Below are 24,381 nucleotides of genomic sequence, written 5' to 3' on the forward strand. Positions count from 1 at the left end.
GTCATTTGGAAAGATACTTTTGCACCTTGTTTAAATGTCACTGTAAATTTAGAATTCATACCTTGTGAGGACTTGTCAGACTTGTAACTTTCAAATCTTCATCTTTGCCTTTTCTTTTTGTAAACTGTCTATTCCCTTACTTATGGATATAGAAGTTTTTAAGAACAGTCAGAATGTAATGGTGTGGTTGGGGTTTTTTGGGTGTTTTTGGTTTCTTTAAGCTTCAATTAATGGTTTGTGGTTAAACTAAGTGATTAAGATGCTTTTATTCTTTCATTTTATATTTGAGCCTTAGGAATTAGGCTTCATAAATACTGCCTTCATAATATCTTCATACCACTCTTAGCAGTTGTCTAAGATTGACGAAGTGCAAGGGTTTAATTCTGTTTAAAAATATAGATGAGGACTTGTGTTTCTCAGTTTCTGTGATAATTCTGTTAATTCAGTGTTATCTGGAAAAAAACCCTTAATTTTCCTTTACATCACACCTTTCAGTACTGAACTATTTCTGTTCATAAAGAAATAGTGGATGTACTTTATAGAACAAGGATAAGGAGCATCTCAGTGGTAATCTCATTGGCAGTATTTGTGTTGGAAGATGTAGGCTTATGTTCTCCAGGCCAGAAAAAGCTGCGGTTCTGTACAGAATTCGAGTTCACTTCTACTCCAGTTTCATTATTAAAATTCAAACCAAATTTATCACCATGGAACAAGGTGATCTGCTGCTAGAAGGCCTCATTGCTTAATAGTTAATTTGCTTGTTCCTGGGCTTGCATTGAGAGTTCTTTTGCGTCCAGTGAACCTTTTCAGTTAACTGCCCAAAGAACTTTTTATATGAAAAATTACATCTTGAGTTATGTAGTTGAATAGTTGATATCCAGCACCTAAGATTTAATATGGAAAGCTGCTTTGTTAAATTAAAACCTATTTTTCTCTGTGGAAGCTGGGATTTGTAACATAAGCATACAGAAATGCGGTCAGTAGGTGGCATTATGTAATAAGAGTATGCCTCTAGAAGATTTGGAGCATTTCTAATCTTTCAGTGTGATTCTGCCTAATAGTTTATGCTCTCCAACATTTTTTTGTTCGATTATTTTTTTAACTTCCTTGTTAGTAGAGTAGCTTTTCAAAACATTTTGTTACATCAAAATACATTTCCATCAATTAGGTTCAAAGAAGTGTTGCTCTTCTTTTAGCTCTGTCAAATCAAAAAAACTGGTTTGCAGATGGCCTTCTTGATTCTGCGCTTGTTCTTTCACTTGAAATTGTTGGGAAAAGGACTTTGCCACTTACCGTATTCTGTATTTTTATTATTGCTTCTTGTTACATCAAATTAAACCTTAGATTTATAGGTTTATAGTGATTCAGGGTCTTCTCAGCTGCTTAGTACATCACTGACTGCCACCCTTCCCTGCTGATTGTTTGAACTTCAGTTTAAAGTATTTTTAACTTTTCTTTATTGTTGCTTTTTTCATTTGGAAAATAGTCACTGGGAAAAATCCCTAAAGGCATCGTCACCCTTGGTTTTCAGGACCCTTCTTAGTTTGTGATGCTGATGTCAGGAATCCTGTCATCTGATGAGGGCCAGAAAGGCAGTAACTTGGGAAAACAATTGGTTATTTAGGTCTTGAATTTCTCCACAATTTATTGGAGTCTCACCTCATTTTTATTTTTTTTGTCAGTTTACTGAAGTTTTTCTTAACTGGCCTTTTTGTAGTATGGTGATATTTTTTCTTCCTGATTTGCATACTAGAATAATTTTAGTTTAAATTTTATTTTAAAGATGGATCCACAGATAGAGAAATGGCAGAAGATACTCAAATTTATGAATAGCCTTTTGCAACTGAGAGTAACACTGTTAGAGATTTTCTAGCACACTACATCCAGTTTTCTGTGACTTCAGACTCCATCTCATGCGATTCATATAAAAAGCTTACTGAGCTGCTGTTTATAAGCAATTATTTTCTTGACTTCTCTATTCCTGTTGCAGAGTTGTACAGAATCGGATTGTCTTAATGCTCATAAACATCCATTAATTGCAGATCTGAAAGTTGTTTTCTTGGCTCGTTCAAATCTAAATGCTCTCATGCCTTTGGTTTTAGTGCTTGGCAATTCTCTAACAAACACCACAGTGTCTTTGTCTTACTTGACAAACAACACAAGTTCTTTTGATGGGGCTGTCTTCTTCTTCATTATTAACAGTTCTCCCACCTTTTCTGGTTTCCATTCACTTGGCTCAGGTAGTACATACATTTAAAATACTTGCTTTTGTTTCCTAGAGGGTCCTCGCTCATTCGGTGCATAAGTTAACTCAGAGGTCAGTAAATGGTTGACTCTTCAGTGTTCTCTTCCATCTTCAGTGTGCATCTTCTTCCTTGTCATCACACTTAATGTACTTATTTAATACTTTGATTTCTGTGCTGTTCTCTCTAGGGTATAAATATTTATTGCGGGCTTTGTCAATGTGTTTTATAGCATCTTATGAAAAGATCGCTTTGCATTCAATATCAAGTCAGCAATGGCAGTGACTTCATTTATCATCAGTTTTGTATAACTCTCTGGTTTACTGTTCTCATCAACCTCAGCTTCAGAAAGAAGCACTTAAACCTGTTGTCTGGTTTTGAATTCTTTATTAAAAAAACAAAGGCTTAATAACCATGTCTGTAGAGCATGTTTTGTAATCAGCCATCTAAGACATGTTTAGCCAAGGCAGTTTGTCTTCTCTGTTTGGCCCCCAACCCTTTTAGGGGTTTCCTTTTACTATCCACAACAGATAATTCTTTGCCGTGCCCAACTCCTAAGTGTAAATACAATGTCTAGCTGTGATCTTGGCTCTCAAGAAGAATTAGTTTAATGTATGAATTTCTTGATGCAAAAAAATACATACAGCCCACAGTAGTACTGAATGTGCTCTAAATTGGTGTTAAGTCTTGCATCTGCCAGAAGTTAACAGGCTGGTTGTCTGCAGAAATTAGAATCATGGTTGATCTCCTCCATCCTAGTAGCTACTTTTCTGCTGTATTAACTTCTGTGATCTCTCACCGGTGTTGGTTAATTGCGTAAAGTTCTTATAGGGTTGTGTTGGTAACTGTTTGGGAGAGAAATGTTAGATGAGATTTATTTGGACTGGATTCTAGAATGAAAAGAAAGCAACTTTGGCACTTCTCTATGTAGCATTCTGTTATACTCCAAAATGGCTATAGTAAGTTTATTAAAATGCTTACATTCTTAGAGTAGACGGATCACTTCCATGTTTTTTGATTGTCACAAAGCTTGTGTAACATTATGTGTCTCTTTCTCTAGGGATTTTTGGCTAATCAGAAGAGAGCTGAGAACTTGAAAGATCCTTCTGTGCTGCCTGATTTGTGTTTGAGTCATGCAAATCAGCTGATGATTATGTTAACTAATCACAGAAAACTATTAGATATTAAACAGAAATGTACCACTGCCAAACAGGAGCTTGCAAATAATCTACAAGTCAGACTGAAGTAAGTTACAACTTTTCACCTTTATATTGCTTCCACTTGTATCAAGACTGCTTAATAATGTATTTTCATAAGACAGTCTTTGGTAATGCATAGAATTTTTCTTAATGGGAGAGAAAATAAAAGTTGAATCACTTAAGTTTGTATATGATGATATTTATAAGTGTGAAATGAAATTTAAGAGAAACTTTTCTTAGAGTTTAAATGGTCTTCAAATTGATAAAACAGTAACCAAGAACCTAGAGTCCCTTCTCCTCTCAACAACCTCAGCACCCATCAGTATCTCATTTAAACTTTGACTGGTAATTATATTGATGTTTTCAAAGGATTATAAGCATAAATAAAACATTCTTCAGTAGCTTGTGATCATATCAAAGTAGAAAAACATGCCAGTAGTTTGATTTAGTTGTAGTTCATAAAAAATAATTATATCCAGTCACAGCCAATAAAAGTTGGATCGCTTCACTTAATAGCAAAAGACCATAATGGGAATATAGTAATGAGGGAAGAACATAAACTTAACTACATATAAATATTCTTAGAGGATAATACTCTTATCTCGTCTAGAAGCAGCTTTTCTGTGTTCAATTGCTGATGAAGGGATTTTTCCATGAACTAGTCCAGCTTCTTTTTGAATCCACAAACTTCTGGTTTTTGCAAGTTCCGCAACTTGACTATATGTTGTAAGGAAAATGTAATTCCCTTTGTGTCTTGAACTGGCCACATGCTAGCTTTGTATAATACCCTTTTTTATTTCTTACTACTCACTAACTGTGAGAAGGTCAACAGTGGGTGTTTTGTAGTTTCTCTGTTAGTTGCTTAATGTTGACTTGTTTGTATTTGTTGTTTTTCTTTTACTTCACTTTTATTGACTCACTGTCAATAAAAACAATTTTTATTCTTTGCCACCAGAGAAGGTGTAACAAAGTTGCTATAATGTTTCCCGCCAAACACCAGTTGGTCACCTTTTCAGTAGTTACCCTGTGATTTAGTAACGTTTGTGGCTGTACTTGAAATCACTATTGATTGTATCAATAAGGTAATTGAAGATGTGGTTACAAGATGTGAGAATTTGTATGTTACAGGGGCTGTTATCCATAGCGTGCAAGTAGATGGTGTGAACTTCCTAATGTTTTGATCTCATTTATTTAATAGTATCCCTACCCTTAATATTTCTTGCTAATGTTTTTCAGTAAGTATTTTTAAGATTTATAAACAAAAAAGTAGTCTCCTCTTTGCTCTGGGTGTACCAATTATTTTTAATTCTCCCGGAGAAAGTTACGTTATCATTCCTCCTGAGACTGTGTATGTTAAAACCAATACCTTAAGTCACATGGTGGTAAGCATTCACTTTTTGAGGACAGATTTGGATATCTTACTGTAATCAATTAACAAGAGACTGCAAGGTGACTACTAAATTCTGAATTGCTTGGTACTTCCAGATAGCTTGTTTGTTTTCCCATGTAAAATGATGTCTGGATGAACTGAACAATGACATGTTACTAATCTTAGTGAAATGTAAATGCAGAAGTGGTGGCTAAGTTGTGACCTTCTAAAGTGTAACCTACTTTTATAGGTGGTGTTGTTTTGTAATGCTTCACGCTGACCAAGATGGAGAGAAACTACAAGCATTGCTTCGTCTTGTAACAGAGCTCCTAGAAAGGGTCAAGGTTGTAGAGGCTCTCAGTACTGTTCCTCAAATGTACTGTCTAGCTGTTGTTGAGGTTGTGAGGAGAAAAATGTTCATAAAACACTACAGGGAGGTAAGTAAATAAAACTCAAGAGCAAACCTTTGTGTCACTGTATAAATTAACAACTAACTATATATTTTTCCCTTCGACAGTGGGCAGGTGCTTTAATAAAAGATGGGAAACATCTTTATGAAGCTGAAAAGGCAAAAAGGGAATCTTTTGGTAAACTGTTCAGTAAGTACTTTTCTGTGAAATCAGGCTTGTGGTTAAGTATGAATTTTGTCTTTCTAGTTAAAATACTTTCATTATGTTGTGGTTTAAATACATCTTTTTTTTTTCCACTTTAATAGGAAATGCATGCAGTGTGCCAGATGGTCCTATTATGAACAAAATACTTTTTATTTTTTTCTAGTAATCAAATTAATGACTTTCATGTAGATTATCCAAAATACTATGACAGTTCTATTTTGTTTAATGCTTGTAAAAGACACGTTTTCTGATTACTGCATGTGAATGCAATTTCTGTTTTCATGTGTAATTACAGTAAATACTGTTATTTTAAGTAACACTTTTAAAACCATTACTGAATATTTGGGTATTGCAATGATGTCCTCTGTACCACTTCAGAGAGAAACAAAAATGCAGATCCATGTCTAAAGACCTTGACCAGGAGTTTAAAAAAAAAAAAAAAAAAAAAAAAAGTTGCTGGTTAAAGAAATCTGACTATTTCTTCTCTTTTTTTCTGCAAAGTCTGCAACTTATGTTCTGAATGAAGTGCTAAAATAAGAAAATTGAGCAAAAGATTATAAAAATCTTGGAAAGGAGACTAGCAAGTTAGCAATGAAAATCTGAAAAAGGAGTTGAGGCTTTTGTAGGGGTGAACATTAAGCAAAAAGAGGCTTCTATTAAGTGAGAAGTTCTACTTGAATGGTGGGTTTTGATTGAAGTTCTGTGGTCACTTGCAATTATTGGCATAGTCAGTAATGCTTACAAACTGAATTCTGCTGTTTGAACTGCAGTAGTTTAATTGTTTTCTCTTGGGCCATTGTTTGTATGTTGCATTTCTTTAAATAGTAATTTTTTCTTTTTCCAGGGAAGTCTTTTCTAAGGAATCGTTTGTTTAGAGGACTTGACTCCTGGCCTCCATCCTTTTGTGTATGTACTCAATATATTTTTTTGGTTTTATTTTGTTTTTATAAGGAGTACTTTCATAAATTAAAAACCTATACTTAATTAATTCAGGCAATATGCCTGTCACATTGCTCTGACACTGAAAAAGCTGGGAGCTAGTGTTTACTATTTCAAGTGACCTATGTTAACATTGGTTCATAACTTGCAGTGTGCTGGGAGAGGAAATGTCCACTTGATAGTCCTTTTTAACAAGGAGTCTCTGGTGTTGAACAAAAGATTGCTATTCATGATCAGAAAAAAGAAGCCAAGAGGAATAATCTGATCATATGATCCTCTCTTCTGAATAAAAGAGCAATAAAATATTTGGATGGTAAAAGCACATAAAAGGCTTTCATGTTTTTCTATAATCACTGGATGAGTGGAAAAACATTTTTGTCTCTTTATAGACTGCTAACATGAAGGGGTGAAAAAATATAGCTGTGATCAAGCATTGCTTGTTAACTTTGATTTCGTACAACTTGGTTAATTCAAGTAAGATAACTCTCCCTGATTCTACTGTTGCCATATCACTTTACCTTGTTTAACCTTTTCAACTTCTCCTTTGCAGGTTGTTTTTTTTTTTTTTTAAAGGATACTCGGAAAATAAGAATGGTGCTCATTTCAGTGTTTTGAATACTGAACTTTTAATACTTGACAATATGGTTAGCAGCACAGTACCATTTAGCAAGCTTCAGTACCATTTCTTATGCCTGAACTTTTTATACACATCTTTAATATTTCTGAAGCTTGGTAATAGGGAGGAAGTTGGACTAGATAATCATTGTAGGTCCCTTTCCAACTGAAGTATTGGATTCTACTTCTGCCCAAGGTGCTATGAATAGAGTTAGTGACTATAAATGTAACTTTTTTTTAAGTTGTTTTTTTTTTTTAAGTGTTGGGCCAGACATGGTTCCTTTAAAAAAAATTTGAAAGCTTTTGAGAGGAAGATAGTTTTAATAGCAAATTTTCTGTGTTATTAATTAAGCTCATTTTAATGCTTTCTTAGTTTTCTTGATATGATTTGCCTTAATAACAACATGTAAATTAACTTCTTCTTAATATAGACACGAAAACCTCGCAGATTTGACAGTGAGCTTCCAGATATCTCATTAACTGACTTGCAGTTTTTGCAGTCTTTTTGTCCTTCAGAAGTACAGCCGTTACTCAGGTAAAGAACCTTTTTAAAATTTTTATATTATGGAAATGGCCTTCACCTGGTCCCACCCCCTTCAGGAAGCTTCCCCCTTCCTGCCTAGTTCTTTTTTTGTAAGGAACAGACAAGGATAGTTTTTGAACTCATACCATTCTTTACCAGTGGTCTTCACTGTCTTAATACAGATACTTATTGTCTGTATGCTTCATGTACTCAGGCTTGGCTTTGCACACACGTATTCTGTACTGAGATATAAAGGATGTTAGGTGTACCTCTGAGCTGCCTTATAGCTAAAAACGAAAAAAACCTGTTGTCAGTTTTAAATTGAAATAAAGTCATAACTTTGTTTTGTCAGATCAGAATTAGTTTGATTTTGTTATTTGCTCTTTAAGAGGTATTCTGGAGGGAATAAATTTCTTTAGCCCAGCATGAGATCATAGAGGTCTCCTGTATTCAATTATTGCTTTTTCTATGACAGTGATTTTACTAATAAATGTATTTTCTAAGTGCCTCTGCTGTCTATGGAAATCCATAATTTTGAGCAAAAGCTGTATTTCCATGTTTCTTATCTCCCAACGAGGCAGAGAGGAAAACTACTGTTTTGTCACACAGGCAACTTGATGAGATTAGTTTCTTATCTAGAACTTGGAGATGTCTTTCTGGAAAAGCTGGCTGTTAGAGTGAGCTTTCAAACTCATATGTTTTAAACCTGTAGCAATCAGAGAAACGCCAACCAAGATAATGGGCAAGAAACAGGCAGTAGCAAGTTATATGTAAGGTTTTGTCTAGGAGGACATCTGTCTATAAGTATGACCACAACCAGATGCTGCATGTATCTATTGTGCTTTTCCTAGAAGAGATCTGTAGTCAAGGGTTGGTGAGATTCCTTTTGGGTTTGTTTTTTTTTTTTTAGCCTCAAGGCCACAGTCCCACAAAGGATGATAAAGTTAATCCAAAAGAATTATACCCTGCTCTCATCTGGCAGGTTTACCAGTATCAGCCTGATACCTGTTATTGGTGCAGGAGCTGACTTCACTGTGTTTTTCACCTGTGTTTTGTGCTGGCATTTTTTGATTCAGAATTCCTGGACATCCTTACAATATTGCTGCTGGAGTTTACAAGAAGTATAGTGATCTTAGTCTGCCTGACAGTGGATTTGCCCTAGATCACTATGTAGCTGATATATAGCTTTTAGTTTCTCTGTAGTGATTTTGTAGGAGAAAGGTGAAAACTGTAGTATGATATTGCTGATGTGTGCCTGATTTTTGGATTTGTCAGAATTTTACAGCTTTCCTGGGAAGCTTGACCTGAGTTCAGGAAGAATTTTGCCTTGCTATTGTCAGAAAACCAATCACTAAACAGACTGTTTTATTTGGTCCCAATTGTAGTGATATAACTTTCCACTTGATGGCAATAGAGGTGGGATTATGTCATGTTCCTCCTGGTTTCTGGGCTCAGGATTACAGTTGGTGAAATTACTGATGATAGTGGTGGTCTTGCAACTCATGTGGGCAAAGCTGTCACGTGTTTTGGTAGACGCTGAGCTTCAGAAAAAGGTTTAGAGCAGTACTTTCTTTGGTATTTTCATTTAACATCTAAAGAGCAAGCAATAGGCAAATTGAGACCTAGTACAAAGTCCTTTTCTATCAGCAATGAACCCCTGAGCTGCATAATTAAAATGATCCTTTGACTTACAGTGCTTCAGTCTTCTGAAGTTATGCATTTGAGCAATGATTGAAATCTTAATTCTACAAAATACACTAGATACCACTTGCCCTATATATTGAACGGAGAATGCAAAATACATTGAAGTGTTATCTGCTTTTCTCATATTGTTAGTCTAAATGAGCTCCTGCTTCATTATTTCAGTGGAGCTATTCCTGAACAAATTTAAAAATCTGGATATATGGACTTTCAAGAAAAAAAAATAATGTTGCTTTTTTAGAGGTTCAGAAAACTTGCAATTGAAAACTTATCTTGCAGTGTGATCATGACACATTAATCAGTCTTTTAATTTAAGTTACCTATCATTAAAATAAAATAGTAGGAAATAGATAGCTACTTCAAAGGAAGAGTTGGATTGAAGACAATCCGACTGGAGAGAAGAATGGAGTCATTTGCAAATATAAGTGCTTCAATTACAGATCTAATCACTATCAATTCTTTTCCATTACTGTAACTGTCGATACTACTGGTAAATGTTTCCCTCAAAAGGAAAGACTGACATACCACTTCCCCATCATTGTTTTTATCATTATCTACTCCTTAAATCTCTCAAGTTCTTAATTTAAAACACTTATACCAGGTGGTCTTAGTGGATTTTCAATGTAAAATAGATGAAATTAAGAACGTACAAATAATACACAGAAGGAAGCTTGATCTTGTTGGAATATACTCATAATAATATAATTTGAATAATATATTTGAATATTAGATTAACAATGTGGAAAAAAAATAATCCTATACTGTTTTTAAGGGTTCCCATACTTTGTGACTTTGAACCTCTTCACCAGCATGTACGTGCTCTGCATAACCTGGTAAAGGCAGCACAGAGTTTGGATGAGATGTCACAAACCATTACGGACCTGCTGAATGAACAAAAGGTATATTTGGTTTTCTTTACTAAGAAGAAGGAATATTCTCTTCAAAAGAATAAAATATTTTCATAATACTGTTTTATCACTAAACATTAACAAATGTCTTTATTCTATAGAAACTGTAGAATTATTCTGTTAATATTTCTATTTTCTGCCACTTTCTAAAGCTTCTGTGCAGAATGTGTGCATTTTGTCTTTGTTGCTTTAGTTTGTATTTAAGTTGTCACTTCTCTATATTTTTGCATTGCTTCCTAAGTCCTTTTGGCATAGTAGTTAAGTAGAATTTAGAGCCTTAGCTGGTTGTCTCCATTAGCCTGAATATTGATACGTCACTTACTCCTTCATTGCACTTCTGCTTTTTTGGGAAGAGAAGAAATATGTGCAGTCTTTTCCTTTGACTATGGAAGGAACAGATGGCAAAAAGATCTTTTTCTGGTTTCACTCTGCCTGTCAAGCAGTTTCTTTCCCCTAGAAAATCTTTCTGCCAATGCTTCTGTGCATTCAGCCTCTAACTTTCATAATACACCAAACAGACTCCTTGTAGCTTCTAACTGTAGCCTGTCCCAATGAAACTCTGGGTGAATTTAGCAATGCTTAAAATTTTATGTGAAGTTGAATGCTACAAATTTGGTTTCTTTAGCTGTTTCACTATAGAAGAAAGTGTCACTTTTATGGGACACCATGTTACCATCTGCAATGCAAGCGTTTGTATGCACTTCGGCTAAAAACATCTTCTATAACTGCCAAGGTTAAGGGCATGTTCAATTTTGAATTAGGAGATTTCCTGCTTACACCATGAAGTCCTCTACCTTCTTTTTCCTCTGGGACTTGAACAAGAGATTTACTGGAAGACTTTTATTTATGTAAGATGGTATCTGGGCTGCTCTTTGTTCTGTAATACAGAAATGGTGTGTCATTTATGTCACTCCTTAGTGCTCTTCTCACTTTATCAAGATGTTTTTTTTATATGAACAGCCGTTAAGAACAGTAGTGTTTGAGCCTGACCACTGTATTAACCAACAGAAAGGCTAAGAATGGTTTAAATTTTGAGAAATCTGAGTGTTTTCTGAACATGCTCTTCTAACAGACCATGCTCTTTAAAACAGAAGTCCATCCTCAACTTGAAACATCCTGAAATACATCTCATAAGAAACTAGCATAGTAACAGGTGTTCACATGAATTAATTTTTTCACTAAGGCTTGTGATGTCTGAAGTGTGAAATAAATCAAAGGAGTAAGTTTTAATTCAAAAGATACATAATAACAGTAGAAAAATAAACAGGAAAGGTGCCTTACTTGTTGAAGTCTTGAGGGTTTACACTTTATGGCTCAGACTTGCTTATCTGAGAAATTTTTGTCAGTATCTGGTTGATAAACAAAAAATGTTTGCCAAATCAGAAAAACATATTCTATCTACTCTTCTCTTTTGCTGTGCTTTGACCAGTTTGGATTCTTGGCTGACTCAAAAATGTCAAGTGCTAGGACAGATTTGGATAATTGTCTCTTTCCTTAGAGTGAATTGCATTGCACAGTCAGAGCTGGGCCATTCATGATGTCATCTTGAAAACACCCATCTCTATATGTAATTTAAATGATTGATTTGAACTGGTTTTTGGAATTGAAGCAAATAGATCTGTCAGAGTTTTTTCATTCTCAGTGACAGTGCTTTGTTATTACTTGATGAAAGATACTAGGTCCTTCTCTGTGTTGCTTTGTTCTGCAGATGATCTAGAAGTGATTTTAAAATTATACTACTTTTCCCTGTGTTCTTTTTTTTGCATAGAATTACTGAAATAATCTGAAAATGTTCTTTTCTTATTTTTAGTATTGCTGGGAATTTACAGTATGTAATTAGAAGGATGAATAAACATTTAATAGTAGTCCTGAAGATGCCTACAGCTTCATGCACCTACATGTTCCGTTGGTGAACTGAGATCTTGTCCGATCTTGATGCAGAGTCGGCAGTGACTGTGCAGATGTTTAGTGTTGCCCGTGTAGTGAGAGCAGGTGCTCTTGTACTTCCCCAAGGAGAGACATTTGACCCCAGCCTCCCTTTCCACACAAGTGGCAACAGAAGCCTGGTTCTTCAGGTTGAACTGGGATACTATCCCTGGCTTATTGGTAGTGCAGCAATTTATCTCTGTCTGGGTCAGGTGGGAGTTCATCCTGCTGCATCAGCCACAGCAGCTGGTCTTTTGACAGTGACTTTAGGCAGGAAAGGAAAGCTGTGGCTGCAGACAAGCGAGCAAAGAGCAAATCAGAGAGCAGACCAAATACCTCACCGGGGATGTTAGTAGCATTTCTTTCTAAGTGTCCCCATAACTCTTATTATTTCAGTTTTCAAGTTCATAGAACATTAATGATGATCTGATATCTGATTTCTTTTTTTAGCACTTTCTTTTCTTTGTCAGAGTAGTATTAAAGAACATCACTGTGGATTTTTGTTTAATTTGTTCCCACTATGAAATCTGTTTTCCTTTTTAGAGCTTTCTGCTTATTCTTTGTAATTTAATTGTGTCGCACCAAAGATATTGCTGTTCCCTTTCATTTCCATAATACAGACAAAGTTTAAGCGTGATTGGGTTAAAGATGTCCAGGAGAAAGTTAAGGTGCCCATAGGAGTCAGGTAAGATGATTAAGGTGTCTTCTCCATGGCTAGTAGGTGATTGACATATGCAATCCTTTTGGTATTAAAATTATCTCTTCTAAGAGAAACAAGCTTTTCAAATTGGATTGAATCTACCATTTGTTCTACTTGAGTTTGAAATTCAAACGCTGTTTGTAATCCTTCCAAGAATTGCCCCATTCCCTGACTATGTTTATTGTAGTAACATAACTAGAATAAGGCATGTAATCCAGCAACACATGAGAGCTCGAAAATTAACTCTACTTCTCTGTCTCTGCTTTCTGTTTTTTCTTGTTTGCTCTTGACTCCTTTTCCTTTGTCATCACAGGAATTACAGTGTGTGACATATGCATACATTACTTCCTGTATATTTTAAATAGACTTCATGGCAGACACCAGCTTCTTAGGCAAATAGGCAGCACTAAACAAAGTCTTCTGTATAGTTTCAGCTACTCAAAATGTGAGGTTTAGCTCTTCACTGAACAGCAATCGGGTACACTTTAGTAGAGTCCTAGCTCACAGCAGCCACTGCAGAGGCATGGAATTTGTTACAGCCCCAGGTCATGGGGAAACCAAGCTCAGTATAGCATTGCTCAACATACTGATAGCTGATCTTTATTTTACCTTCTAGGATGATTCTGCAGGGGTGCCAAAAACAGATAGCACCTTTCCTTTGCCTGTGGCTTTCTGTAGGACAGAAATATTCAAAGTCATTCAAGTGTTTTGTTTTTTTTCTTAGTGTGTGTGCTTACTGACATCTGCGATGCAAGCTTTTATTACTGTTAAAGCTCTGGTTCATCAATGTTAAATGTTTGTCACTTAGATCATATGCTTTGAATCCAGGCATATACAGCATCCTTCAACATTTCTTTTTCTAATTTTTCTTAGATAAACAGCAAGTTGAAATGAAGTGTGAGGGAAATGCTTAAACCTGGACTAATAATACTTTAACAAAAGGAGCATTTCCTTTTAAGCTTTTTTTCGTCTCATGTCCTGCATTGATTCTTTTATGAGTAAATACAGTATTTTGTATATAATGAACATAAGGTTTTCACAGTGGGTTTTATTCACTGGCTTTTGAAAGTCATTGTATGATTTACTTTCATATAGATGCAAAGTCTAACGGAGGTGAAGTGTAAACGCAGCTGTGCTAAACAGATGAGTGTCAGAGCTGGAAATAGATTCTTCCTAAATCTCAGTTTAGAATTCAGTTAGTCACTCCATTAATAGAACATGTACATGGTATAGAGAAGAATAGGGTCCCTTTTTGGGTAGTGGCTGTTTGTAAAAGATTAAGAAAACAAAAATCAGCTATTTAGACATCAGCAGTCCAGTATCTGCCACTTCTGTCTCTGTGATTGGTTTTTTTTTTTATTTTTTTTTTTTGGGGGGGCGGGGAGTTCTGTTGCTGACCATTTATTGCCAAGCTCCAATCACGGTCAAGTGACTGAGTTCAATGAATAGCAAAAATTTCTTCAAGAAAAACTAATGTACTAAAGAACACCAGCAACACAATTTAAATGCATGGAGACAGTGTGGATGGTTTGGAAAAGGGGTACAAGCAAGATCATCAGGATTATCAGCTGGAGGCATTTTAGAGAAGAACACCATTCTGAAAGATCTCTAGCACTTTGAGACTGGACATCTTATGAGAATCTTTTACTGCAAATATTCCCATGAGTCTTTAGGAGCAGTTTCTTTTAACCATGGTCACATTTCTCAGATGAATAAGATCAAACAAGTCCTTCAAGGGTGAAGGATGGAAAAGCAAGGTAATGGATTGGCTATGGTGTTACAGACAATGCATCTGAAACGTTTCAGAACATTCATGAAACTGCATCTCTTCCAGTTTGTGATCCTGGTGATCTCTTGCTCATACCTCTTCATCCTCTATGTTACCGATACTCTCCTTATGTATTTTAACTGCGTGTATTTCACTGTAGTTTTCATAGGCAAAACTGTTTTTTGCTATCCATCCTATTACAGACTTGTTCAGGGAATTAATCCTTGGTGGATACTGAGGCTGTACATTGCTTCTTGGCTTCCACTGGGATATGTTTTGCACTTGCTGAAGCTTAAGGTTTATATTTTTGTTCTAAAAATCTTCAGATGATATTATTGTTGGGGCTTTTATATTCCCAGTTATATTGCATAGTATAAGATACTACAGGTTGACCATTTGTTCCTAGTTCTCATAGATGTGAAGACAGTAAATGAAGAGGACTTTAATACACACTTTACTTATTCTGTCAAATAAAACTTGCAAGCAGTAAATTATATCTATTAAATAAATAGCAAAGATAAGAAAATCTGTAACTGAAGTGTAATCTTTTAGCTACATCATACTGTTAAATTGAATTTTAGTCACATACTAAAAGCTCGAAAATCAAAGAACACAGGCTGTTTGCACAGTCTCTAAAATTTTGCTGAAGTTGATTATTTTTTTTTAAAGCATTTCAGAATGGTGCTTTACTCAGTTTTAGGAGCATAGAAATAAGTGCATGACCTGCAGTTACAACTAATATAGCTATGATAAATCAAACCTCAGCTGAATTCACTTAAGGTATATATATTTCATGAGAGTATAGAAATGTATGATGTCTTTGAAATAGCAAATACTGTGCATGAATTTACATTTTACAGCAGAGTATGCACTGAAACTTGAAATCTTGCTTCATAATTCATATAGTAATGAATAATTTATGATAATGAAGTTTAAACGTTATCTGATCACAATTAATTGGAAAATTGATTTGAAGGTAAGTTTGTTAGCCTTTTAAGAATCAAAAGCACTGTCATTGATCACAGAATCATAGAATCTTTAGGGTTGGAACAGACTTAAAATTATCAAGTCCAACCATCAACTCACTAAACCATGTGCTGAAGTACAACACCTGTATGTATTTTGAACACCTCCAGGGATGGTGACTCCACCACCTGCCTGGGCAGCCTGTTCCAGTGCTTGACTACTCTTAGTAAAGAATTTTTTCCTTATATCTAATCTAACCCTTCCCTGGCACAAATTGAAGCCATTACCTCTTGTCCTATCACTAGTTACATGGAAGAAGAGACCAACACCCACCTCTCTACAACCTCCTTACAGGTAGCTGTAGAGAGCAGTAAGGTCTCCCCTCAGCCTCTGCTTCTCTAGACTAAACAACCCCAGCTTCCTCAGATGTTCCTCATAAGACTTATCATAAGATCAGAATTACTTGGGAAGAGTTCAGTGAAGATGAAGAAGCTTTACTTTCTTTGTCTTTGTTTAGGAGCTGCTGTTACTCCTGGATGATTATGGGTGATTATTCTAACCATTAGCTGTTCAGCTGAATATTGAAGGATCTTTTGCTGTAGAATCGTATTTGGTGATATCCAGGGTCTAGAGGCAAAATGATAAAAAGTGGAAGCAATAGGAGCAGCATGGAGTGGGGGCAGAAATCCACTCAGGCTGTGATGTCTTGCATTCTGAAAAGTCAGAATGTTGCTTTTAATTAGAATGTGCGCTTCATTATACTGCACTACTTATACACTCCCACAGACAGAACAATTCTCATGCATGGTTTTGGTATGTTAACCTTTTCAGTTTTGTGTATTAATAGTGGCTGGATTACACTGATTTTTAATAGCAGGAATAAAATAAAAATGTTTTAGTAACAAAACTGTTAGGAAAAGAGAAATCAATAAGCTGTTAGAAGACAAAGCCTATCTCTGATTGGTTGCTTCAGTTTTTTGTATCATCCAAACTTGTTTTAGCCCTTTCAAATACATTTATATGTGATCTGTTTAGGACTATTAAACAGATGAACATTTAACATTTATGTATTTACGAATGGTGCTTTTTTGAAACTTACTGGAAAATCTCTTTTGAGTTGCTGCAATTTTTACTTAAAGTTTAGTAGTATGTATTTTGGACTGTTATGGATAAGAAGGCTGACTTTTTAACTTCTTGTTTTGCCTGGTAATTTTTAATAAATTTATAATAGTAACAGTTTTGCCTATTACTTCATTAAGATTTTCCTATTTTATAACTTATAGGCCTCCAGTAGTCAAGCATCGCCACAATCTGCTACCACACCAAGGATGGAAAGTACAACAGGAACCGCAATTGCTACCTCTCCAAGAACTCCTCCATCGCTCAGTCTTCAGGGTCCCCTGTGTCCTCCTGTGTGTCCAGCTCCATTAGAAGAATTGTCTCCAGACAGCATTGATGCTCATACATTTGATTTTGAAACTATTGCCCATCCAAACTTGGAGCAAGCTCTCAAGCAAGGATCATTAGACTTGGATTCATTAGCAGAAAGTCCAGAATCTGACTTTATGTCAGCAGTAAATGAATTTGTAATAGAAGAAAATCCAGTATCTCCTAATGTAATAAGTGATCCACAAAGTCCAGAAATGATGGTGGAATCTCTTTATTCTTCAGTTATCAATGCAATAGACAGTAGACGTATGCAAGATACAAATTCTCGTGTAAAGGATGTTTCAGTAGAAAATGCATCTCTCAATGTTTGCATGGAGAAGTGTAGGGTTATTGCCCAAGACTCCAAGGTACATTTAAGAGGTATAAAAGATGATCTATGCCACTTTAGAACACTTGTACAAAGAGAACAGTGTGACTTTTCTAATTCTTTAAAATGCACTTCATTAGAAATAGTAAATACTATTGAGAAGATAAAACTTTCACTTGAAAAAACACTAAAAGATAAACATCAAAAAGAATTACAGTCTTTGAAAAGTGAATATGAAACTAAAATTAATAAATTACTGGAGGATGGTGAGGAAAATAAAGAGAAGATTAAAAAGTTAAAAGGTGACTTATTAGGCCTTGAGGAAGTTCTTCAGAATAAGAATGATGAATTTACAATGGTGAAAAATGAGAAAGAAGCTGTAGTTTGCCTTCAGAATGAAAAAGACCAGAAGTTACTTGAATTGGAATGCCAAATGGAGACACAAAATTCTGAAATTAAGGAACTGAGACAGTCACGTGAGGTAGTACTTGAAGACTTGAAAAAACTTCATGTTGAAAACAATGAAAAACTACAACTCCTGAGGGCAGAACTTGAGAGTTTAGAGCAAAGCCATTTAAAAGAACTGGAAAACAACCTACAAGCCAGGCATTTACAAGAATTTGAGAAGGTGCTAGCTGAGCACAAGGACTGTTTAGATAAATTAAAAAAAGAAAACCAGCATAGACTTGAACAAATGCAGGAATCTCATGCAGTAGTTATGCAAGAGAAACAGCAGCAAGTAGAAGAGTTACAACTCAAGCTTTCAGATCTGTCTGATTTGAGGTGCAAATTAGAAGTTGAACTTGCCCTGAAAGAGGCAGAAACTGATGAAATGAAGCTTCTTTTGGAAGAAAGCAGGAGTCAGCAACAAGAGACCTTAAAATCTCAGATTGATAAGGAAACCGAAAGCTTAAAAAAGGAGATAGATAAATTAAATAATAAATTACAAATTAACAGTGATGAATATCAAGTGGGCTTATCAGAACTAAGGACTCTGATGACAATTGAGAAAGATCAGTGCATTTCTGAGCTAGTAGACAGATACGAAAAGGAGTCAAATTTGCTTAGAACTGAACTAAATAAAGTAACATTTCTTCATCAAAAAACTTCTGAGGCAGAAAAAAGATTTTTAGAGCAAATAACGGAGCTACAAAGTAAGTTAGAGTTGGAAGCGAATGCCCTAGAAAAGGAAAAAACAGAAAAATTGTCTCTCTGTGAGCAACAGGAAAAATATGAAGCTATGATCCATAAGCTTAAGGAAGAAAAAGAACTGTTAGTATCTAACCAAGAACAAGACAGGCAGTTGCTCATTCAGAAGCTCAATTGTGAAAAAGAGAATGCGGTGCAAACTGCTTGTAAAGAGTTTGAATTACAGAGGGAAGCTGCTGAAAAGGGACTTTTGGAAAAAATACAACAACTTGAGATGCAAGTAAATCAGAGGTACTGTAAGAATTAAGTTGCTGTGTTTTCCTAGTATTTTAAAGTCATTAATGTGGTAAATTAATGATGTACTATGCAGTAAGTAAAATTTCTATGTATTTGTAATAGTGTTTATCTGGGTTGGTTTCTATATTCAAGTTTCAAGTTACTTCCATTTTAAAGGCAGTGATATTCCTGTGTCTGTAGTTAATCTCAAAGATTGTAAAGTATCTTATACAGTATCATTTCCAGACAGCAATGAAAGTTTTGTGTTTCAGTCTTGTTATGTTATGTTTCCACAATAGCATGTTGCTTGAAATTCTGATTTGACGGTTTGGCCTCTCTCTTTGTTTTCCCCCTCTGTCCTTCTCATCCTTTGCTCTGGTACTACCACTGTATGAACATGCAGTGGCTAGCTTTTAGTCTGGTCACTTTCTTTTATTGGCTAACTATGTGCCCTCGTTGGTGCTAGTGGTGGAATGAAAAAGTGTAGGAATACATATGATCGACTGAGAATTGTCCCATGGCTACCTGGACTTCCATTGACTTCAGCTGCCACAGTTATGTCTTTCAGGGTCTTCAGTTTGAGCTTTATAATGAAACACACGTGGGCAATATAGCTTTGAAGAGCATACTAATGTCATTGTATTTCAGTATTTTAAAAATACAGTGTTTTTCCTTTTTGAAAAGAAGAATATAGTTTCCCTTGCCATAAATGCCTAGAATTACTCTGACCTCTCATATCTTATCTACTTACTAGTTCATAGTGCCTGTCAGCAAGGTAGATTATGATGTTGTAGAATGGAAATACTAGAATTTTTCCATGTGACTACTGCTTAGAACAATATTTTGAAATTATAGAATTTTTTATTTATGTTATTGTAGTGTGAAGGAACACAGGGGATAGATCTTGTTTGTGCAATACCTTAATAGAGCACTTTTTCTAGGTATTACGATATACCAAGTATGTGAAATGAGAAAAGACCAGTAAAATGGACAGAATAGGCATAAAAGCCAGAAAAGTACTGCAGAACATGAATACAGACTAAAGTTAGCATTTAACTTTCGAATATCAATTAAATTTTTCTTTTTAAAAAAAACGGGGGGAGAGGGGAGGTTGTGCAGAGTCCAACGGGTGTGCACAATTCACTTACATAGTGAGTCACTCCCATTACCTCAGGATTTTGATATGTGAATGTATCCATCATTAAGTGATGTCGTATTAGTGCCTCTGTTTTGGATCAAGATAATACATGAAGATAATATTATATTTTGTTGAATTAAGATTGGGATATAGTGAAACTAAGTACTTCTCAATAGAACAAAACATTCTCTTATTGAAATATGGTGAAATGAGGAGAGAAAAAAGAAACTTTATGCTCTTTTGTATGTATTAATGCACTGTAGCAAGTTTTTTAAAAACTTGACTCAACAGGAAAAACATGTAGCTGTGTTATCAGACTTCTTAAAAATCTACCATCTACACTTAAATTTGAACAACTTCTGAGTGCAGCTCTGTGTATTCTTATACAAACTGGATAAAACATCTAATGTATTTCAGAGAAGCTTTACCCCCTTTAGTCTAAAGAAGTGTTAGTAGCTTGTTATGAGTTCAGTCAAATAATTTAATTTTCAGTGCGATGTTAAATAGGTGTTGCCTCCTAAGGTTCCTCTTTATGCCTTTAATCTGCTCTTAGTTTTTTTCTCTAGGAATAAAAATCTGCTGTGTTTTATCTCTAGAGGGCATATATGTTATGTGATTCTGTCTTAATATTTCGAAGTCACTGTCTAGCTGTTTGGTTTTTGAGTTCCTAAAACCCCAAACTATGTCCATAATTCAAGTTGACTTGTTACCCTGACTCAGTCATAGTGCAGCAGTTAACTTATAATGGTAGAAACCAACTTCTATTTGGAATGTGCCTATATGCTTGTCAGATGATGTCCTTTTCTGCAAGAGCAATGTTGCATTAGCTGTCTGGAAAGCATGGACAGGGAGATGAATTGTTAAATTTGACCTGCGGTTGCACTGATATTAGGAATATAGTTTTTGAACTGAAAACTAACAAAGATATTTAGAAGTGACAAAGAAATGTTTGTGGCCGGCGCATTACAAACATTCAAAAATTAATGTGTTTGGGTTATAATGTGACTGAAATTCAGGTAATTGTGATTAGGAGAAATAATACAACTGCAAGGCATTTGCAGCTCTCCTATTTAATCTTTATACTGTATGTAGTATGTACTAACCGAGATTAACTGAACAGCAGTTTCTGTAATGACTTTCAGTGTCAAGCAATTTGCTGGTTAGTGAAAAGATTTATAATCTTGTACAGAACATTAAAAATAGAACAGGAATCCTGACTGCTTTGAAAATTGAATTACAATTTTGGTGTCTTCAAGCCTTAGTATTGTCCACCCACTTCTATCGGACCACCAAAGAAGCTTCTTTGTGGAGCATGTGCTCTCTCTTACAGCTAGGCTTAATTTAGAAGTAAATTGAAATTTAATCCAGCATCAAATTGCATTCTCAGTGGCATAAAAATATTTGCCTGAGTGTCTCATTAATTGCTTTGTTCTCTGTTTATTTTACTTCTGATTACTGGAATGTCAAAGGTTGTTTTGCTGCTCTGAGAACTTCAGTTGGCTTTCAAGGCTCTCTTATTTACAGCTTCTTACAGGCTTTTTGAATGCTTAACTGCTGCCTAATAGTTTGTATCTTCAGTGTATGCCCATGTGGTACAACACCTTAGAGTAGAGTAAGCAACTGTGTTTACTTGCAAAACAACCCCAGTCTCTGAAGAAATGTCCTTTTGGTATTTTGAAAACACTAAAAGAAGACAGGCTTTGTGGCTGTTGCCACACTTGTTGAGACCTTTGCAGATCACATGTGTGCATGTGTAAACCGAATACCTGGTGTAGTGAAGAGTTTAAATACTAGTAATACATGTTAGCATCCTTTGCAGAATAATATCCTTTACTTGGCTGTCACTGGGAAACAGCAGGTCAGGCAGCCTTTCTGAGAGGCAGATGATACCTGCTTTGGTTGAGTGTAGTTAATGGCCTTGGGTTTAGGCTGATATGTTACCGTGGCTTTTAGATAATCTGGAATAATATGAGAGTATATTTTTGTTGATTATAAATTAAGGTGCAGGCATACTTCCTCTTTACAGTTCTCAAACTTATCCTGTGCTGTCTTAACTTGATTGAGAGAACTGATGGCGAAGCAGAGGTAGATGAGTATGCGCTGGACCCTATGGTAAAGCAAAGAGTCTGTAGAAATGGCTGGAACTGGTCTTTTTAGGGATGCCCAAACTCCCATCCAGTATACAGCTGTCAGAATTTTAGGTTCTCTGCCTCCTCTGTAATTCAGTTTTCTTTCATATTCTCCATGCTGAGTCGTTCTGGTGTCTCTGAGGTTCTGTAGCCTTTAGTCTTAACAGAGAATCTTTGCATTATGAAGCAAGAAGAATTCTTGGAGCATTTTTAGTATTAGGAGTTGTGCTTGTGGGTGTTACTACAGTAGCCCACAATGTTTTAATTAAAGCACAGCCTACCTAACTTGGGGAGACAATACTTCAAAGCTGCTCTGACTAGAGAAAACCACTGACACATGTATATAGATGGAGGGTTAGGTTTTGGGGGATTTCATTTATATTAAATATAATTCTGGTGTAGAGGAATAATAGAAGTTTAAACTAATAGTTTTTCATAAAAGCTGTCCAACAAAGGAATTTGTCTGTCCCAGTGTTCTTCAATGGTGGTTCTTGATAACTTGAGCTAAAACACAGAAGAGGGTAGTTAATGCTTTGGTTTCAGTGATGGAAAATACTTGGCTTGCATAACATTGCTATTCAAGGTCTTTATCCTTCCTGCCTCTATGACTGTTAATGCTTTCCTTTCTTTATGATCATTACTGCTGTTCTCCAGATTCTGCAGACCAGAGTTCTGAGTTAATTATGTGAGAGTTCTTTGCATTTTGGAATCTCTAGGGAGTTCATATGTTATTATTCTTCTCTTTACCGCTTTCCATACCTTCTGTTGTGCTTAAGAAATTAAAACAAAAATCTCCCCCAACAAAATTTCAAAATTACAGCCAGTGTAGTACACTAAAAAACAGAATGCCCAAGAGTGAGAATTTGGTGAGATGTTCAGGATTGAAATGTAAAATTGAAGATAGTAATGATCTAATTGAAATACAATATTTATTACATATTTCAGAAAAATGTCTCAAAAAGGAACCTCTGACTTTTGCATGTTTGCTTATTTCATGTATTCTGGGACTCTCTATATGCTGCAAATTTAAACTCTGAATATTTTCTTTTAAGTCCTCCCATTGTATCATCTGTTGAATCAAGTTTGGTTGCTGAACTTCAAGAGAAGCTACAGGAAGAAAAAATGAAATTCTTAGAGCAACTTGAAGAGCAAGAGAAAAGAAAGAATGAAGAAATGCAGAACATCAGAACATCACTCACTGCAGAACAGCAGGTAACGCTGATTTTTTTAATTACTCTTTCTCTCAGGATGGTTCTGTGTTCTTTTGCTGTTTTGAAGTTATGGAGGTGGTTTGTTTGGATTTTTTTACTATGGCATGCACATTCTAAATTTGCACTATTATCTGAAGCTAACATATGATGTGATAATGGAATCCAACTCTGAAGCATTAAAAACAAAACAAAACAAAAAACCCAAACAAAAGCCCCAAACAAACAAAGAAACCCACCTTAAATATCTGTAAATTGAGTAATCTGTATTCAGTTTGTGTTACTTTGTGACTTCTTTTGCTTAAATTGTTAAGCTTGTGCAGTAAATTTTTAATCCATTCATCTATTGAACTCAAGAAAGATGCTGGTTAATATATGTTAAGTTAACAGCAAACATTGTGGACAACACAAAATTAACTATTTGAAATACTAATTGATTTGGAATGCTACTTAGTGGATTTTTAAATTCCATTAGCCTAGGCAGGTGGCATTTGAGGTTCAAAGCAAACATTACACTTTACTTAGTAAAAACGCTATGTACTCCCCACCTTGATACAAACTTATTGTACTGGATTAATAATTATATCTGTATCCGCACATTTTTTCCTTTCTAAACACCTTGAATCTCTCAGATTTTGTAAATGAGTCTTCAGTTCTTAAATTAAATCTCTGTTTGTAACAGCTATTACCTACAGCTTTGTTGCATTTAAACATTAAGAAAGGATTTTCTGTTTTAAGCACCTCTACTTACTTTAGCTATGATAGGATCAAATAAGGACAAAGAGGCAGTGTAGATACTGGCCAGTTTAGTGAATGAATGCTATGAATAACTTGAAGAGAGCAGAAAATTGCGGACAGTTGTAAAGAAAGAAATGTTTTTGAAATATTTGGATTGCTGACATTAATAGTGAAGTAAGCCTTACACAGTAAATCTAATAGGAGTATTTCATACATTACATTGGTAATCGTAAGATTTCTTTTTCCATCAGAATATGCCATTTTCCTCATCTTATAATATTCTCTATTTGTCTAGCAGAGTGTGGAAGGGAAGGTTCAGAGACATTATCAGCAAATTACAGGGAAAGATGGAACCTTGTATTAAAAACCAAACAAAAACAAACAAAAAACTGCCAAACAACAAGAGAAAAATAGTGTAGCAGTCAGTGCTGAAAGCTTACTGGAGTGGCTCTGCTGATCACTGAATATTCTGGGTATTTAACCTCACGCTTGTTGTCACTTCCCCCCCATCCCCCC

General features: G+C 35.3%; 1 protein-coding gene across 1 annotated transcript in view; it reads left to right on the forward strand.

Moving 5' to 3' along the window:
- The window catches only part of RB1CC1 (RB1-inducible coiled-coil 1), a 58,675-nt gene that overhangs the window by 21,526 nt on the left and 12,768 nt on the right, over window positions 1–24,381 (forward strand). Inside the window, exons 8-15 of the mRNA XM_010183675.1 lie at window positions 3,304–3,488; window positions 5,062–5,248; window positions 5,329–5,410; window positions 6,270–6,331; window positions 7,411–7,514; window positions 9,976–10,102; window positions 16,755–18,667; window positions 22,972–23,131. Coding sequence (XP_010181977.1) covers window positions 3,304–3,488; window positions 5,062–5,248; window positions 5,329–5,410; window positions 6,270–6,331; window positions 7,411–7,514; window positions 9,976–10,102; window positions 16,755–18,667; window positions 22,972–23,131 — 2,820 coding nt within the window. The remainder of the gene's footprint in view (window positions 1–3,303; window positions 3,489–5,061; window positions 5,249–5,328; window positions 5,411–6,269; window positions 6,332–7,410; window positions 7,515–9,975; window positions 10,103–16,754; window positions 18,668–22,971; window positions 23,132–24,381) is intronic.

The sequence above is a fragment of the Mesitornis unicolor genome, unplaced genomic scaffold (genome assembly GCF_000695765.1).
Source record: "Mesitornis unicolor isolate BGI_N332 unplaced genomic scaffold, ASM69576v1 scaffold12954, whole genome shotgun sequence".
Taxonomy (NCBI): domain Eukaryota; kingdom Metazoa; phylum Chordata; class Aves; order Mesitornithiformes; family Mesitornithidae; genus Mesitornis; species Mesitornis unicolor.